A 19,265-nucleotide genomic window follows, 5' to 3' on the forward strand; every position below is an offset into this window, starting at 1 on the left:
GCATTCAACGATATCCTGCCATCGCTTACCTCCAAAATATTTGCATTTATGCACGCTTAGAGACATAAGACTGGCTCTCAGTGGCACAAGACTGACGCTCAATGGCCAAAAGCTAAAATGTTCCCAAACCTATATGTTGAGACTTTGGCAAGTGTCAGAACCCTTAAATTTCGTGTGAGTGGAAGCCAGGTGCCAGAGGAAGGGTATCTGAAATTCAGAAAGTGGAAGACAGGTGTGAGCGCTGAGTGGCCAATCGGTTTTAGTGACGGTAGTATTTAAGGCTAAATTTCAAACTTCGTGCCACTTTCTACATGCATCCTTCTTCTCCAAATTTCTGAATCTTCCATTTTCTCCTCCTTCTCTCTACAATCTCCATCTTCTCTCTAAGATTTCTCATCCTTTTCTTCTTCCGATCATCATTCAGGCAACGCCTAAGTATTCCTGGTGCCAAGAGTTACACTTTGCACCGATCAAGTTGTGGTTTAAGCTGGTAAGTACTTCTCTTCTTAGACCGTTCGTTTTTTGTCACATGCAAACCCAGATTCTGGTTGCATGCGTTTATCATCTCATTCTGAGTATTTCTGGTCTTTTGTTTGGTTTAGTTTCATAAAGTGTGACCATAGAATTCTAAGATTTCTGGTAGTGGTGAGCCATATCTTACATCGTTGAGCGTTCGGCTACGTTTAGAGGTAAGGGAAGCTAATATAATTTGATTATGATTCTTTGTTCTAAATGGTTGAATGTTTGTTTGTTCATTTGATGATTATGAAGTATAGGTGTTACTGCATACTTGTTTGGATGTATTGATGATTGAGGAAAAGACACAAATTGGGTAGGAATATAGTTTGATTGTGATTCTGCAATAATCTGCAGAATTCTGTAAACTGTAATCGAGAGTCATTATTGACCGTTCAGTTTATCCTTGGGTATTCGGTCTGAACTGGATTCTTCTTCTGTGGAGAATTTCAGTTAATGACTGATTGGTTTTCTCTTAATATACTTGTAAGAAAGCGTTCGATCTAAGTATAGTTTCCCCTTTTATGATTCCTAATTAGTTAGTTAATATATTCTATAATATTTAAAGTCGTAGACGTTATCTTTATCCTTTATTGAAAATAAGTGTTGTGTAATTGTATATATATTATCCTTCATTTTCATAAGTTCAGTAGAACTAGGTCCCAATAGTGCTCGATTTTGAACCAAGCACTCGGTCCTAGTAGTGGTTGGTCTTGAGCCAAGCGCTCGGTCTCAATAGTGGTTGGTCTTTAACCAAGCGCTCGGTATTTATATCATACTCTATTATGTACTATATTTGAACTAAGAGTGTTTGGTCCAAATCAATAGTATTCGGTTTAAGCTTGTAGGGTTCGGTTTAAGTTCTTAGGTTTCATCAATAATTATTATGATTTTTCAATTAAGTCTAAAATATATGTATTCTTTAGTATTCAGTATATTCTTAGAAGTTCTGTTTAGTAAATTAATGTTTTGTAGTAACTGTTACTTAACCAGTAAATGTCCAAATATCATCACGAGTGTTCGGCTTATGATGAGTCTTATCTAGAATGGATCGTTCAGTCCTGTTCTATGTATAAGTGGAAGACCGCTCGGTCTTACACTGAGTGTTCAATAGTGTTAGTCTAGAACGTATTCAAAATGTTCGGTCTTGTCTCTGGGGTGGATGTTAGTATTCAGTTTTGGTTTCAGATAGGATCGATTTATATTGGTTCGATGTGATTGTATTATGGTATATGAATGGAATAGTATGAAAATGAAAGAGTATTCCAGGGAGAAATATCTCATGAGTGGTTATTGAATGATAGAGTATGAATGTGGTTATGCTTAGCTGGCGGTTATCCTGATATTCTGTGATTACTCATTCTCAAGTAGAGAGGAGTAAGTCATGTGTGAGGGCAGCTGTTGAGGGCATTCCAGCTATTACATCACCCGGGTGCAAAAATGTCGTAGCTATACAGAATTCATACAGTCCGGACAGTTAGAGTAAAGTGGTCGATCATTGCATGCTTTGACATATAATTTTGATTGGAAGTGTATGATTAGATGTTACATGATTGTATATTGAATTATGTTAGATTCATGTGAACTATAGGTTTTATTGAGTTAATTAAATTACATAAGCTTTACCCTATTTTTGTCCTGTCTGTTTTGCTGTTCGGTTGTCTGTTCTTGTTGCAATGATCATCTTGTGGATGTGAGCAGAAGGAGAAGAGTTGCTGGAAGAGGCCTTGGAAGAAGTGGAAGTGCAAGCAGAACCGTAGGATCGTTCGGTCGTTAGGATCGTTTTATTTTGTATAACCGTTCGGTGTAAGTTTAGTTTTGAAACCATTCGGTCTAGACTGTAGTTCTGTAAACTTTAAATTCTGTAGTATCTTTGTAAGGTCGTTCGGCCATGAACATACCCCTTGGCTTTCAGAACTGAATTGTAATATTGTTAATATGTGAATATTTTATGGTATGGTTTGTATTGTATTTTTGGGATTTACAGGTAAGTGTACCAAATCGTATCAAGTAATAAACTAGTAAGACCGGATATCGTTTCCTAAGAGACTCGTGTCACCAAACAATGTATAATTTTGAACTAACTTAGAATAAAGAATGATTCCATAATTTGGGTTTTCATGCAATTAAAGTAAAGATGAAACATAAATGGTAAAGTGATATTTGATGACTCAAACACTTAAAAATGGATAGGATTAGAAATGATATGAATTGGTATTGTTGGGGTATGATTTCACCTACTTCACTCTTATGCATTTAAAATTACACCTTCTTCATTAACTTACTAATGTCAATCTTTTAATTTACTCAAACTCAATCCCTTGGTAGAGAAAGCCTAGACTTTCTTATTAAACTTCAATCCCTTGGAAAACATAATAAGTTAATCTGCTTTAAGAATTGAGATTTAAGACAACCAAATGTTCAAGTTATATCCCTAGATACAATTCCCTTTGGGTAATTTGTTCCGGTTCTAGGTTTACACAATATTTCCCAATATCAAGCAAACCAATAATCATGTCATGGGTAGCAATTTCACAACAAGCATTAAGAGAATGAACAAAATACCAACAATCAATGAAAGAAGCATCAAATATATTCAAATCAGTAGCAATTACATATCAGTTCAGTGGTTACATCAATCCCCCAACAACAATGAAACTAGCTTTCAATGAATGAAGAGCTTGAGCTTACAACAATGGTGGAAATGGAAGAAGGAAGAAGACCCAAGGAAGAAGATGGACTGTTCCCACAGCTCCTAGCTCGACTCAAAGAGCTCCAAATGAGAGAAATCGTGTCTGGGTGTCAAAAGATTCAAAGTTCTTCGTGTTTCTAAGTTAATTAGGGAAAATATGTCATGTCAGCAAAGTTGGTGCTCAAGCACCCAGAAGGAGGGGCGCTCAGGCGCGCGTCAGTCGTAGTGCACTGGCGCTCAAGCGCCCTTAAGCTGGGGGTGTCTGGACTAGCTTCAGCAAAATTTTGGCCCTTCAATTTTGCTGTTTTACTTGCTTTCCTTGGGTTTCGGTGCCTCCATTTGATGCATAGACTTCTTCCAACTACTTTAAGCACATAAAAGCAGGGATTAGTGATCAAAATATCTCATTAAAACTTAAGGTGCAACCACTGAACAAACTAAAAGAAAACTAGGATTTACAAGGCAAAAAGCTAAGGAAGAATTGACATTTTCGCTTAATTCATTACTGAAATCATGGTAAAATATGTCATTATCACTACACAATGAACAAGCGCTCCACATCATCTTTCCACCACTCAATGTTATATCAAATATTACTATATTTAAAACTATGATTTGGGGAAAAAAGGAACTTGTTCAAGTGGTGGTATTCCCCACTTGGACTTTGGTCAAAAATAATTTTCAATGTCAAGACTCATACCAATTTGCTTAATTGATCAGATTCTAAGTCCCTCAATTCAAGGCCAACTCAAACAATGCAAACAACACATAACAATTCCAACACATTCAAATTTCAACAGCTTAAACACCAATATCAGCAATTCAACATTTTCAAACCAAGCAAGCCTTCAATTTACAATACTCGACATATCTATAACTTTAAAACAAGGTAATTAGTTTCCATTACCTGAAAGACATACGAACTTGCTGAAAAGAATAACAAACCCCTTTTAAGCTCACAAGGTGTCTTATCGACACCTAAAAACAACATAAAAATCATAATGACACACCATTAGAACCACTATCAGCAAAGACTCATACTGATGACTCAAAAGTCGCATGCAAGTAGAATGAGGCTCACATGCACCCGATAATAGAAAAAACTAAGAAAAATGGTTGAAACTCAACTTACTCAAACGAAGGAACTGGTCGATATAAATTAAAGAGTTCGCCACAATGATCAATCATATTGTCTCGGTTCTTCAATTAGTGAACAAAGAGAAAAAATCACTTAGAGAGAAGTCAAAAAGTCCTATAAAAGTAATTTTTAGAGAAATAATATGCTTTAAAATAATAAATCTCATTCATAACAAAATTATTTATATTAAAATCATTTAATATTAAAATAATTGAGTTTCACTATTTTTATATCATTATCACTTATACAAAATTCTATGTCTTTACAATTATCTTGTTATTAGTATTAATATTAGTGTTCTTTTCATAATAAAAAAAAGTTATTGTACTAAATTGTTTTGTTAAATAGATTCCTACTCTTTTCAAAATTTATAATTTTTAATTATTATTAGTATTATGTTTGTATAACAAATAGATATATTATAGTATTATACTAATAATATAACAAATAGATATTTCAAAAGTTATTATACTATAGTAAATAAATATAACAAATCACATTAAAAAAATTCATATAATTTAGCCAATATGTTAGTATAATTTTAAAATAATTGTAAATTATAATTGTAACATCCCAGAAATATAGCACACAACTATATATAGATGTCAACAATTAATAATATGATAGAACACTTACTACAATATTAAAGTCAAACTTACAGTTATTACAAAAATAATCATAAATTTTTTCGAACTTTACAAGAGCTTCTTATACTACTATCTGAACGTTCATTATATAACCGAACGGTTATATTTACAGAACAAAATAGTGAACGGTCGTTTCACGAAAACTATCTATACTATATGACCGAACAGTCATCTCCTATTCAGCAGGAGTCTCACCGTCCAGCTCCTGTTCCAACGTAAGCCCTTCCCCTTCTGCTCACATCCAACAAGGATGATTATTGCAATAGAAAATCGAACGGCAACATGGATAAAAACATAAAATAAGGGTAAGCTACTATAATTCAATTAAGCATGCATTCGTACATGAAATAAAACTACAAATCATTACTGACCGAACGTTATAGCATACAAGAACTAACGTAGATATCACACATAACTTGAATATCGTAATTCACGTACGACTGACACTTGACTTGACCATCCGGATTGTATGAATATGTAGCTTGAGGCCGTTCGTGCACTCGGGTGGTGTAGTAACTGGAAAACCATCAGCTGCCACCCGATGTTAGTCCGTTATAACTCACCCAAAAACCTATGGGCTAGGACCTCCCGTCATTCTCATACAATGACTTACCCATCTCTACTTGAGAACTGGTAATCATTAGAATATCAGGATGAACTCTGTGAATTTCACTATCTGTATTCATACTTTACTACAACATTATCCTTACACTGAGACATTCCTCCCCGGAATTCTCTTCCACATTACTTGAAACATAAACTTTTACTTGAATACCAATAATACTTCCCATACATAATAGATCATTGCTGTAATAAACAACCAGCACCAAGCCATAACATCAGCATTGAAAGATCAAACAACATTTCACATAAGAAGATCGAATGCTCAAATAACACCACCCTTAGTTACCAACGAACGGAAAGGATCTAAACAACAGACGAATATAACCAAACATTTATTTAATAGATATGACTTTGACATGAGTCGAACACAACTTAAGAATAGAACACTCTAATTAAACCAAATACTTAATATAAGACTGAACCATATTTAACTATCCTCAATACTTGAACGAACGGTATTTCAATATCCTCAAAGTAATAACGAACGATATTCTACTATACTCAAAATAAGAACGAACGCTATTTCACTATCTGACAAAACCGAATGCTTAGAGCTTATATCGAACACTTATAACTATTGATCCTTGGTGTAAGACCGAACGGTATTTTACTTATTTTACAAAATCGAACGCCTAGAGCTTCTACCGAACACTTATAATTACTCCTACAAACTATTCATCAAACCTAGTACTTTTAAGGAAACCGAACGTTAAGACATTTTAGCTTAAATACCCATAAACTTGTATCTGATTATAAATGAACGTAATTTAAGCCTAGTCTAAGTACGAAGTCTACTAATAATGATATATGAGCTATCACAAACTAAAATACCTAATCTAATAAGACTGATTATAAAGGTATATAACCATCAATACGTGATATATTAATCACTTCCTATAAACCGAACGATTATACCCTGATAAGGCTAAAATGCTAATTCTATTGATAACTTATTCCCTGACCATAATCGAACGGTTGAGACCCAACTATTCTACATAATTTTGCAGAATCCTTATAGACTTATACAAAACCACCCAAAACCCAGAAACATGCATTTCATACACTCATATACAAATCATCAATCAATTCATTCCATACATACACAAAATCATCACATGCATAATTAAATTTAATAGCTTCCCTTACCTCTTAACAGACTGATCGCTCACAATACGAACTTTACACCATGACCAACACTCAACCTCCCAGATTCACTGTTTGAGTAAAACAAACCACCCAAAAGACCAGAAACGTGATCAGAACCTTAGAAGAAGAAGAAGATAAACGCATGCAATAGAAACTTGGTTTGCATGTGCCCCAAACTAGACTTTATTAGAATCAGGAAGACCTACCAGTTCAAATCACTAAACGATCGGTTGAAAGGAGGATCCTTGCCACCAGCAACCTTACATACACTCTGATGGATGATCAGATGGAAGAAAACATGAGATTTAATGGAGGAAAAGATGATAATTTTAGAGAGAAGTTAGAGAGAAGGAGGAGAAACGAGTTCAAAAGGTTTGGAGGAGAAAATTGCATGCAGAAAGTGGAACCAGCTTTGAAATTTTAGCTTATATATTCCCTCAGAAAATCGATCGTCCACTCTCCTGTAGCCACTTGTCTTCCACTTCCTGAGGCTTGTTCCCCTCTTGCAGACACACGTTTCCCATTAAGATGGAAAATTTAATGGTTCTGACAATAATCAGAAAAACATATAACATAATCATGATTTAAAAAATTTAATGTACTTTTAAAACACATAATAAATAATCATTCCAAAATTTTAATATATTATGATATTATTATCATAAAGATAAAAAATACAAATGATAATTTATTAAAAAAATTAAAATATAAAAGTTAATTAGAAATTTCTAAAACAGTTATAATATAACTATTCTGAATAATACTTTAAAAATAATAATCAAAATTCTTTAATCAAACTTTTAATTATTTTTTAAAAATACAGTACAAACATTTAAATATTATTTTTTAACTTTTAATACCAAGAAATATTCATTTTACTTATTTTATTTATTTAAACATTATATATATCATCCACTAAAATACAAAAAGTTAACATATAAAAATATTTTTGTATATATTATTATATAAGAATTATATTATTATATTATCATATAATAATATAATTCTTTAATTCTTCTTCGCATGATTGAATTTTTTATTTTTATATCACATCTATATATTATATATGATATATATGACTGTAATAATTAAATATATATTTCGTGAATTTATTTAAATAAATATAATAACAATTATATTTATTTTCGAAAATAAATAAAAAAAGATAAAAAAAGGCTCGTGCGTATATACGGATCGTATGTTAGGTATCCGAGACGGTAATAATAATTGGACATATAAAAGAATAACTTAGAATTTAAGCTACAAGAATAAATTTTATACTTCAATAAACATATGTTACAATCAAACCGTAAAAGGTTTTTAAATAAACAAGAGTGGAAAATAATTCAAGTATGAACAACTTAGATTAATTAATTCTTCAATAAGGTCAAATATGATTTTCTCAATCTATCTGTTTATTCTTAATTGAATTGCAATACTGAAAATTATATAAAAAAATTATCACTTGACTATGTGAATATACCTATATTTTTTCACACAAATGTTTAAATTTTGCCGTTAATAATTAAAATATTTTATATCACATGATTAAATAAATGACTAATATATTAATTGTATTTGTATAGAATTTAATTAATATGTACATATCCTTCCATTGTTAAGTGGTTTTTGAACTTATTTATTTGTTAATTTTTTTATGTAAAAAATAATTTATTTTCTTTAAATTATGGATGATAATACAGAATAGATCAGGTAGGCTGACTCAAATGCAAGTAAAGAAAAGACTTATCTGCATTTTCACTCCTAATTCAAATTCAGTTTTTTTTTTCTTTCACAAGATAATTATATGAATTCAACCTAAGATATATAATTATTAAATACAAAAATTAAAAGTAAACCATTCCTTAATCAACAAAAAAAAAAATAGCAGGAGCGAAGCTTCCCACGCACCTCACAAAAGACTAAAGCCGGTCAAACCGGTTCGTGAACTGAAAGCAAAAAGAATAAACCGAACCGAATCTCTTTTTTTTTTTTTCACTATTTGCGCCTACAAATATGAAAATTTGGTTCTTGATTTTTGTTGCACCTTCCTCTGCCGCCTCTCTCTCTCTTGTTTTCTCTTTCTCTCTCATTGCATCTCATGCCTTGTTTTCATTCTTAAAAATCCAAAGTTGAAAAGGTTGTCAACAAGGGAAGACACAAGTTGAACCTCAAAGGAAAACTCAGTGCCACCTCAAAATAGATCAAACAAACCTTGTTCTTTTATGTGCACAACCCAACTTGCTGCTATTATCATAAGGTAACAACATTATCATCAAAATTGTTGTTTTCGGCCTTTGAAAGGCTTAGACTTTTTCATCAATGCGATCTGGGTTCTCCTTGATCCACTCTTGTTTCATTGGTTTTCTTTTTCTTCTTTTTTCATTCACAGATGTACATGTCTCTGTTTTTTCGGGGTTCTTTTATTTTCTTTTTCAAGTTGATTTTCTCTTTCTTTGGAAGAGGGTAATCTTACGGAAAATTGCATGGTGTGGGGTCAGAGAGATATTGAATAAAGGCCAACTATGGTTAATTATTTTGGTATAAGGGTGGGAACAGAATGATGTTGAACTCGATCAGAATATCTTATTGGAAACGTTCTGTGTTTTTACCTATCGAAGTTTGTATGTATTCTAGATCCCTCATGAGGTTGATTTTTGTTTATGCATTTTGATCAGGATTGGATTCTGACAAGGATTTCTCTATGGTAAGCTTTAAGCATAAATTTTGTTGGGGGATCAGCATGAATGGTTTCAAAATGTGGAATATGGTTAGCTTATTATATTGGATCAGAGTGACGTTTTTGATTTGGTGTATGTTATGCTTCTTTGTTTATGATCAATAGGGAGAAGCACCTATCATTATTGGTCAAGACCTGCAGAATGGGAATGACAATGACTTTAAATCAAAAAGTGGGACTTTTGAAACAAGCACTATCATTGGTGAAAAAAAGGTTTTGATAATGCAATATCTATTGTAATGTCATCTCTCAATGTGGCACAATTTACTAAGTTGAAAATATTCTGTCTAAAACAAATCATCCACCTCCATTTGTTTGACAGTATGTCATTGGTGGAACTTCTGGTGAAACTTTTTATGTGAAAGTTCAAATTCTTGACAACAACTGTCTTGGGGAATGGTAGGTTAAAGGTTCTTTATCTCACTTTTTTTTTTTTTTTTACTAGTTTAATTTTGCTTCTGATGTCTATTTTAATGTGCAGGGTTAATGTGGTTGAGCTAGGCACTAAACCCATTTCATGTAATGGCCACTCAGCCGTGCTTTTGAAAGACAGAATACTAATTCTTAAGAAAAATTCTAACCCAGATGACTGTATATGGTTTCTGGAGGTTGGTGTTTTCAGACCATGGTCCTTAATCTAATGCCAAAGTGCTGTTATTGTGTGGAAACTCTGAAAAATTATAATTAGACTATGTAATGCTTGATAGGTGTTAAATATTTTTGTTTTATTACTATTGGCAGGTGGACACTACATATGTCAGGCAGCAGCAGAAAAAAAATTTGGGGACTGAGGTTGTAGCATGGAGTAAGGGTGTGATAGGAAACGTGGAGAAACCTGTTGTTATAAGTGGTCCTTCTGGAGTAGGTAAAGGAACATTGATATCTCTCCTCATGAAGGAATTCCCCTCTATGTTTGGCTTTTCTGTGAGCCACACAACCCGTGCCCCGAGAGGCATGGAGAAAGATGGGGTCCATTACCATTTTACGGAGAAGAATGTTATGGAGAAAGAGATTAAAGATGGCAAGTTTCTGGAGTTTGCTTCTGTCCATGGAAATCTCTATGGGACCAGTGTTGAGGCTGTGGAGCTGGTATCAGATGCAGGGAAAGTAAGTTCCTTATTGGCCTTATTTTAGAACGTTAGATCCCAGACCTACACATATCAATCACTCTCTGAATATGCTTTGCTTTTATTCTTTCCTATTTCAAATATATTGCTCTTAATTCGGAATTAGGCTTTATCAAAGTACTCATAGTAATCTATTGAGTTTTATGAGTACTAGAAAGGTCTGAAATGTTTGGATCTTTTTAACCACCTTGATTGTAATTGTTGCAGCATGCACAATGCAGTCTCATAGCAGAATGTCTTGTTATATTATCACTTATCTGCACATTAATAAATTTTAACGCCACATATTGTGGAAAAGAACATGATTTCTATCGAATGTAACAGCCTTTTGCCTTCTTTTCCCCTTCTAGAATTTAAATTTTAAAGGCATGTATTGGGGATTGTCTTATGAATACCTTGACAGCAAAATTAAACTTTAAATATAAATCAGTCTTCTGTGGTCTTGCCTTGTGATGGTACTGAGATTGAATTTTCTGTTTGTAATCATACCAAACCAACCTTGTGAGCATTACTTTCATATGACTTTACCCTTTTGTCTTGAGATAGTGAAATCTTCAATTTTTACATTTTGTTCAGAGATGTATTCTTGATATTGATGTTCAAGGGGCAAGATCCGTGAGGGCTAGTCCTCTAGAAGCCATGTTCATCTTTATCTGCCCCCCATCAATGGACGAACTGGAGAAGCGTCTTCGTGACCGGTGAGATTAATTGTTTCTTACCTGTGCTCTTTCACTTTCAAAATCCTCCCACAATGCTGCTATCTAAAGACTTCAAACCATGATGTTTAATGCAGAGGGACTGAGACAGAAGAACAGGTCCTAAAGCGACTACGAAATGCTCAGGCTGAGATTGAGCAAGGGAGATCATCAGGCATATTTGATCACATCTTATTCAATGACAATCTTGAGGACTGTTATGAGAATCTGAAGGTAAACTATTTAGTTGCTATAAGCAAACTTCCTTACATAAACTCGTTTTTCTTTAACTGTTAAGCTTGATTTAAAGCACCCATTGGTGCAGAAATTATTGGGACTCAATGAATATGCCACTACTCCCAAGTCTGGTAAGAGTTCCCTAAACCAGATAAACTTGATCTCACCTTCACACAATGTTTCAAGATATTAATTATTGTGTTTAATTTTGTCAATCCAGCACCAAAAGAGATAAATCTCCCAAGGGATCATTCGGTGTCAAAAATTGATGACAAAATCATCATAAATTCCACGTCTTCAAAACTAGAAAAGGAATCAAAGAACTTGTAAGCCTTGCCATTTACTTTTGATATTTGCTCCAAACAATCACTGATGAGAAAACATACTTGTATCAAGTGTTGCTTTTCTTATCAAATACTTGTATTACACAGTCTACTCTCAAACAAGTTGGTCACAGACCCTTTTCTTATTTAGCAACCAGTGGTGTGATGAAGTGCTGAGTTTATGTTTTTTTCTGAATCAGGATCATGTTAGACGTGTCTTGTCTTAAAGGGGGTGCACCTGGACGGACAAGAGCACTTAATATAGAAGCCATTGACTCGTTTTCAGTAGGCTTCGATGGCAATGGGAATGGACCAATTTGACATTCAATGAACCTGGTCAAACTAACTCTGTTTCTCTCCATTCATATATAAAAATTATTTGAAACAATAGGTCACAGGATGAGGGTGAGGCACTAGGTTCATATTTTTGAGATGTTTTTTTCATGTCTTGATTTGATGCGTCTGGAACAATTCTTTTACCCTACAGTGAATCAGAAATTTTAATGTTGTTATTCTTAGTACATTCCAATCATCAACAAAGGCAAAGGTTGTAATCCACAATTTCTTGTGTGTATAATCAATAATTACAGAAATTATTTGGCATCTCAGGAAATCACGTGGAGGAGAAATGTCCTGTAACTGGAGGTCCATATCTAGCCGCCCTTAAGAAACATTCACATGCATGTCTACACAAAATTTGTAGGCCAACTGACCAACATTAATCATTAAGTTAAATCTTAATTAATGATCTTAGGACATTGATCAACGAATAAAAAAGTTTCATTGAAACTAATGTACTCACTATTTTTGTTTTGTTAAGAAACAAGTTAAATGAAATCTAGTAACCCGGTAACAAAATCTGACATAGTCAATAATAATTTAGTATTTTAAGAATGTTATTAGATTTCAGTTTTTGACTATATGTGCAAAAGAAGATTTTGTTATTAAGAGAAATTAGATTTGTTGTTACATCATTAAATAAAGTTTTGAAATTTTGATTTTACATCTTTAAATGAAGTTTTGAAAATTTGATTTTGTAATGTTGCATGATAAAATTAAATATATTTTGTCTCCTTTTAATTAATTTGTATATCTAGGTATTTTCAATTTAATTTTTGTTAAAAAAATCGTTTCATTAAATGATTAAAATACCTTTTATTTTGTCTAAATAGTCAATTTTTTTCGATTTCTCCTTTTACAAATGGCATTCTCTCATTTCCATATTCATCCAACAGTCATAGCTATTAATAGATATTTTAACATTTCATCCAACGGTCATAAGTATTAATAGATATTTTAACATTATATGGTCCTAACTATTAATAGATATTTTAACATTATTTTCAACCTAAAACTTTAACGTTATAAACTTATAAGTTTTTTTCGTATATTATTTATCTCATTCATATCTAAATGAAACTCCACACTATACACAATTTTTTTATTATATACTTAATTGAAAGTATTCATATTATCAATTATATAGTACTTAATTATACCTTTTTCAATTACTTGAAATATAAAAAATGTTTCTTAGTGTTATATTTCAATTTTATATGAGCTTCTTTTTGTCTCTATCCGTCAACAGAAGTTAGTTGATTCTGAGTTGGAAGAGCGTGGACCCCTATGTTCTTATATATTTTAAAGAACAACAAATAACATTTAAATTTTATAAGATTAAATCTATTTTTTATTCAGTAAAAATTAAAATTAATATTTTTTTCAAAATTTTGAATTAATTTAGTTTCCATTTTTATAAATACTTAAATCTAATCATTTCAACAAAATTTTATTAAAAAATTTAAATATTTAAATTGTTTAGATGATAAATATGTTTGAAATATTAAATAAGTTTAACAAAAATTTAGTTAAAAAAAAGTGAATTTATGTATTTATTAAAATATGAAACTAAATTAGTCAAAAATTTTAAAAAAGAATTAATTTCAATTTTTGTTAAAGTTAAGAAAAAAATAATTTTAATTTTTACCTAAGTTAAGTAAAGGAAAAAAACATATTTAATTGAATTTTATATTTGATTCATATGATACAGTTTTTGCTAGGCCAGTGTTTTCCTTGGCAGGCAGCCCCACCAAACGTGACATTAATGTCAAAATTTGAGGCTCAGAATGTGCTGTGAAGATGCATTTTGTTCAAATTTATCAAAAACTATAAAAGTGAGTGAAATTTTGGATATGTGAATGAAAAAATTTAAAAATAAAAAGTATTAGAAAAAATTGTTAGAAAAGGTGAAAGTGAGAGGTTTCACGGTGGAAAAGGTGGTGTGAGAGTGCAACTTGCCATCTCCACCACAGCGTTTGGGGGACCCAAAAAGTGCTTCTGAGAAGCAAGTTGGCAAGTGAAAAGTCAGAATTGTCCTTCTCTGCTGCATCTCTGCCATCTTCTGCTATGGGATGCTTTCTCCAGTGCAGCTTTCACAACTCACATCTGTCACCACTGTTTTGGTGGGTTCTGCACTTCACATGCTACTTCAACAAAATATACATTTTCATCATAATAAATGACTTTTACTAAAATAAAAACAACAAATAAGTAATTTTTTTAGTTAAAATTACTTTATATTCCAGTTAATGTGTAGAATTTCTTTTATATAATTTTTCTAAATTTTACAACTTATGTATAAATTGATTATAAATTGTGAAGAATTTGAGTTTTGAGTTTCTCTTCTATTTTTCTTAGAAGTTCTTTTTGAAAAAAAAAATGTAAATCTATCTTAACCGATTTGGGAGTGTGAAAGAGAAAAAAATAGTATAGTACAATTACATCCCTGAATTTTTCTCAAATTATATCTACAATAATTGTTTTTTTTTCAACCCTTACATTAACCTATCAAGAGGTAAGTTTAATGATGTGAAATTTGGAAAAGTGTATATGTAATACAAAAATAGGTGACAATATAATGATTTTTTTTCTAAAAGAAGCTGGTGTAATTTTTTTAAAGAACTAAGTTTAAATGTGATTAAAAAAAATAAAAATAAATTGTTTTTTTTCTAAAAGAAATGAAAAGAGACATAATTCTTTTGGTGAGTGTATGGTATACACTCATGACCAAATGGTCAAACACTCAGTACTGTTCGATTCATCTGCTACATTAATGTTTGGTCACAATTGGGACAACATTTAAGTTATTATTGTTTAAACCATTATTGGACCAAAAGTCCAACCGACGGTAAAATAATCAAAGATATCTGACTAGAGATATTGATAAACCGTTTATGAGTAACTAACCGAATCTCCAAGTAAGTTTGTTTTTATTTGATCTATGAAACACTTATAAATACAATGACAGGACCAAAAGCTAAGTACGTTCAACTCACGTTCTACTTACGCTATACTAGATTCAAATACTCAATAGTGATAACAATTCACTGAATATTCAATTGTGAGCAAAAGTTCTTCAAACACACGCCTAACTTGAGCGTCGGAGTGCCTTTTGCAGGTACCTCCCCCTCCGGTTAAGAGTACAACCGATTGGAGCAGGTGACAACTGAGCAGAGCAGGAAACGGCCGAACGGAGTAGTCGACAAGCAAGCGGTCCAGACTAAAAGCAAGCGGTTCAGACGTTCTAGGCATTCGGAAGCAAGGAAGACACATAAGAAATGTTAGTCTCTCGGTCCTACATAATTCATACCGAAACATTTTGCTCTTGGAACGTCTGTTGTCGGGGTTTGGTTTTGCTTGGAGAGGCGAGATCCGTTGCGACCCCCCTCTCCCGACGCTTCGGGTGTTTAGACGTGTTCATTGGTCGGCTGTTCTGTTCGGTCGTCGCTTGCTTCGCTCGGTTGTCACCTGCTCCGATCGGTTGTACTCTTGACCGGAGGGGGAGGTACCTGCAAAAGGCGCTCCAACGCTCAAGTTAGGCGTGGGTTTGAAGAACTTCTGCTCGCAATTCAATATTCAGTGAATTGTTATTACTATTGAGTATTTGGATCTAGTAGAGCGTAAGTAGAACGTGAGTTGAACGTACTTGGCTTTTGGCCCTGTCATTGTATTTATAAGTGTTTCATAGATCAAATAAAAACAAACTTACTTGGAGATTCGGTTAGTTACTCATAAACGGTTATTAATATCTCTAATTAAATATCTTTGGTTATTTTACCGTCTGTTGGACTTTTGGCCCAATAATGATTTAAATAATAATACTTTAACGTTGGCCCAATTATGGCCCAACATTGATGTAGCGGATGGACCGAATGGTGTTGAGTGTTTAACCATTCGATCCTGAGTGTAAACCATACATATGCCCCCCAAGTCCGAGTTAACCGTTTGATTTTAGCCAAGGTTAAGTATAGAACTTATATGAGCTTGGAAGAGGTTGTTCTCGTTGTATTGGGGAGGCTGTGTTTCGTGTGTTTTAAGGCAATGTCATCTCTGTACCGAACGACAAACTCTAGGATATGGGAATTCTCTCGAGAACTTTTTCTCATGTGGAGCAGTAGACACTAAGATCCTGACTGTATCTTCCTGGCAAGGCTTGATCGGGCAGTGAGTAATAGGAGTTGTTTTTCGAAACTTTTTCCTATGTTCTACTTGAAACTTTTTTGTAGGCCGAGCGACAACTGATGGAAGTCCTTTTTAGAACTTTTCCCGTACTAATCTGTGATTAATAGTATCCTATAAGGTGTACCAGATGAAATTTCACAAAGAACGTTTGTCACCGCTTGGTCTTTGACCTAGGAGTTTCTGGAGAACTTTCTAGTGAGAGGGCTTTACCTCTCGGCTATGACCTAGGAGTTCCTGGAGAACTTCCTAGTGAGAGGGTTTTACCTCTAGGCTTTGACTTAGGAGTTCCTGGAGAACTTCCTAGTGGATGAGAGCAACCGTCCATCGAGAACTGCTTTCACCGCTCGGTTTTACGACCTAGGAGTTACGAAAAACTTCCTAGTGGACGAGACTGATCGTCCATCTGGACTCCCTTCATCGCTCGGTTTTACAACCTAGGAGTTATGGAGAACTTCCTAGTGGTCGAGAGTGACAATCCATCGGGGACTGCCTTTACCGCTCGGTTTTACGATCTAGGAGTCTGGTGCCAGGGTCTATCCTTGCCAGGAAGATTCCGTCAGGATCTTAGCGTCTACTGCTCCACATGAGAAAAAGTTCTCGAGAGAATTCCCATATCCTAGAGTTTGTCGTTCGGTACAAAGATAAGTAGCGCCTTAAAACACACGGAAAATAGCCTCCCCAATACAACAGGAACGACCTCTCCCAAGCTCATATAAGTCCTATACTTAACCTTGGTTAAAGTCGAACGGTTAACTCGGACTTGGGGAGCATATGTATGGTATATAGTCAGGACCGAACAGTTGAACACTTAGCATCGTTCGGTCCATTCGCTACATCAATGTTGGGCCATAATTGGGCCAATGTTTAAGTTATTATTGTTTAAATCATTATTGGGCCAAAAGTTTAACAGATAGTAAAATAACCAAAGATATCTTATTAGAGATATTAATAAACCGTTTATGAGTAACTAACCGAATCACCAGGTAAGTTTGTTTTTATTTGATCTATGAAACACTTATAAATACAATGATAGGGCCAAAAGCCAAGTACATTCAACTCACGTTCTACTTACGCTCTACTAGATCCAAATACTTAATAATGATAACAATTCACTGAATATTCAATTGTGAGCAGAAACTCTTCAAACACACGCCTAACTTGAGTATCAGAGCGCCTTTTGCAAATACTTCCCCCTCCGGTCAAGAGTACAACCGAACGGAGCAGGCGACGGCCGAACGGAGCAGTCGACAAGCGAGCGGTCCAGACTAAAAGCGAGCGGTTCAAACATTCCAAGCATTCGGAAGCAAGAAAGACACGTAAGAAGGGTTAGTCTCTTGGTCCTACACAATTCCTAGTGAAACAATAAGTAATTTGGTAAAAGAAATATGAAATAAAAACTTCTATTTAGTATTTTTTTTCTTCTTTTAGTTAGATATCTCTTTAGAAGATAAATCATGTTGCAATTATGATTAGACGTTAATTATGTATATAAAAATATATTAATAAAAAAACTACAAATAGGATAAAATTTTAGTTTTTCATATATAAGAATAAATATATTAATAAAGAGCTACACATAATAAGCTAAAAAAATAACAAACTAAATCAGTCAATTTTGAAGCATATATTTACATAAAGAAATTGTTAATATCTTTCAATTTTTAACGAAGAAACTTTGAAACGGTTTTTAATCGAGAATCATTTAGATAATTTAAATTGAAAATATTGACAAGAATATGCGTATAAATAATATTTTATTGAAAGAAATAAATTACACTTTTCATAGTCATTACATATCGAAAATTTATTTTTACTACAAATAATGTATATTATAAATAAAACCAATGAACACAACACTACACAGAAATTCAGCTATTCAAATAGGTTTAGCATTATTCTTTACAAAAAATATATATATATGAAAAATTCAAAATAGAACTTGGTGTAATATTTTAATTTATTAGGATCACCTTATTAATGTAAAATATTACATAATTGATAAAACATAAACAAACTTGTAAGCATATAACATGTTACAACTCCTTTATGAGAAAATCAAAGTTAAATTTTTAAATGATAATTAATAGTTCATCAATAAGAATTATCTATATAATACAAAAATTCTATACATATGCAACAACTACTTTTTTTTTTTTTTAAATTATCATTAGTCTTATTACTTCACAATTTTTTCACCTACATTATTATCTATCCATGTATAATATACTATTATTGTAAATGGACAACCACGACACAACAAAGATCAAGATAAGCTTTAATGATAAGAGATCATACAAATTATAGATTTTCTCATCATCATATCTAGTCAATTACATATAACAAACATCAAATGTCTACATAAAACATGTCCTCAATAGCATACACATATGAAATCACATTCCACTAGCTTTTAAGACTTAGACATGTAACTCTGGAAGACTAGTGTATTGAATAAACTTAAAGATTGTGTATTGTTATCTCTTACTCGTGTCTCTTAAGAGTTATAGTTATATTATGGTTGCGTATCATCCTCCAAAAAAGTAAATTCTATATTTGTTTCAATTTCTTATCTATGCTCTAAATATAATCCCCTTTAACTCTCACAACTAGCAATTAGAAAAATAATCAAAATAAATAATAATAAGGAAGATATATGGATAAATGGAGATTGATGAAGCCAAACAATTCTTATAACAAATCCTAACAATATAAGATAAAAATTGTAAGTAAAGAAAGAATTAGAATTAGTATGGGTTGAAACACACATAATGTTGGCCTTAGATAGAAATGTCTAAACTATATATGGCAAGATAAAATATTATGCGCTTCTCTCTTACTATATAATAACTCATTAGGTCG

The 19,265-nt window shown here is 32.8% G+C and overlaps 1 protein-coding gene across 1 annotated transcript; it reads left to right on the top strand.

Moving 5' to 3' along the window:
* The first annotated feature begins 8,811 nt into the window (after positions 1 to 8,811).
* On the top strand, positions 8,812 to 12,488 carry LOC124842336 (guanylate kinase 2-like). Its single transcript, XM_047318797.2, has 11 exons — positions 8,812 to 9,023; positions 9,442 to 9,470; positions 9,609 to 9,716; positions 9,826 to 9,902; positions 9,985 to 10,111; positions 10,245 to 10,610; positions 11,207 to 11,328; positions 11,424 to 11,559; positions 11,651 to 11,693; positions 11,783 to 11,888; positions 12,086 to 12,488. The coding sequence occupies exons 2-11, from the start codon at positions 9,468 to 9,470 to the stop codon at positions 12,204 to 12,206; spliced, it is 1,209 nt and encodes a 402-aa protein (XP_047174753.2). The 5' UTR covers positions 8,812 to 9,023; positions 9,442 to 9,467; the 3' UTR covers positions 12,207 to 12,488.
* Positions 12,489 to 19,265: the final 6,777 nt, after the last annotated feature.

This window comes from Vigna umbellata, chromosome 8 (genome assembly GCF_029865625.1).
Source record: "Vigna umbellata cultivar VRB3 chromosome 8, Vumbellata_1.0, whole genome shotgun sequence".
Lineage (NCBI taxonomy): Eukaryota > Viridiplantae > Streptophyta > Magnoliopsida > Fabales > Fabaceae > Vigna > Vigna umbellata.

Coding starts and splice junctions, on each gene's coding strand:
- LOC124842336 (XM_047318797.2), top strand. Junction 10,112..10,244: donor ACTGTATATGGTTTCTGGAG/GTTGGTGTTTTC, acceptor TACTATTGGCAG/GTGGACACTACATATGTCAG. Junction 11,560..11,650: donor ACTGTTATGAGAATCTGAAG/GTAAACTATTTA, acceptor CCATTGGTGCAG/AAATTATTGGGACTCAATGA.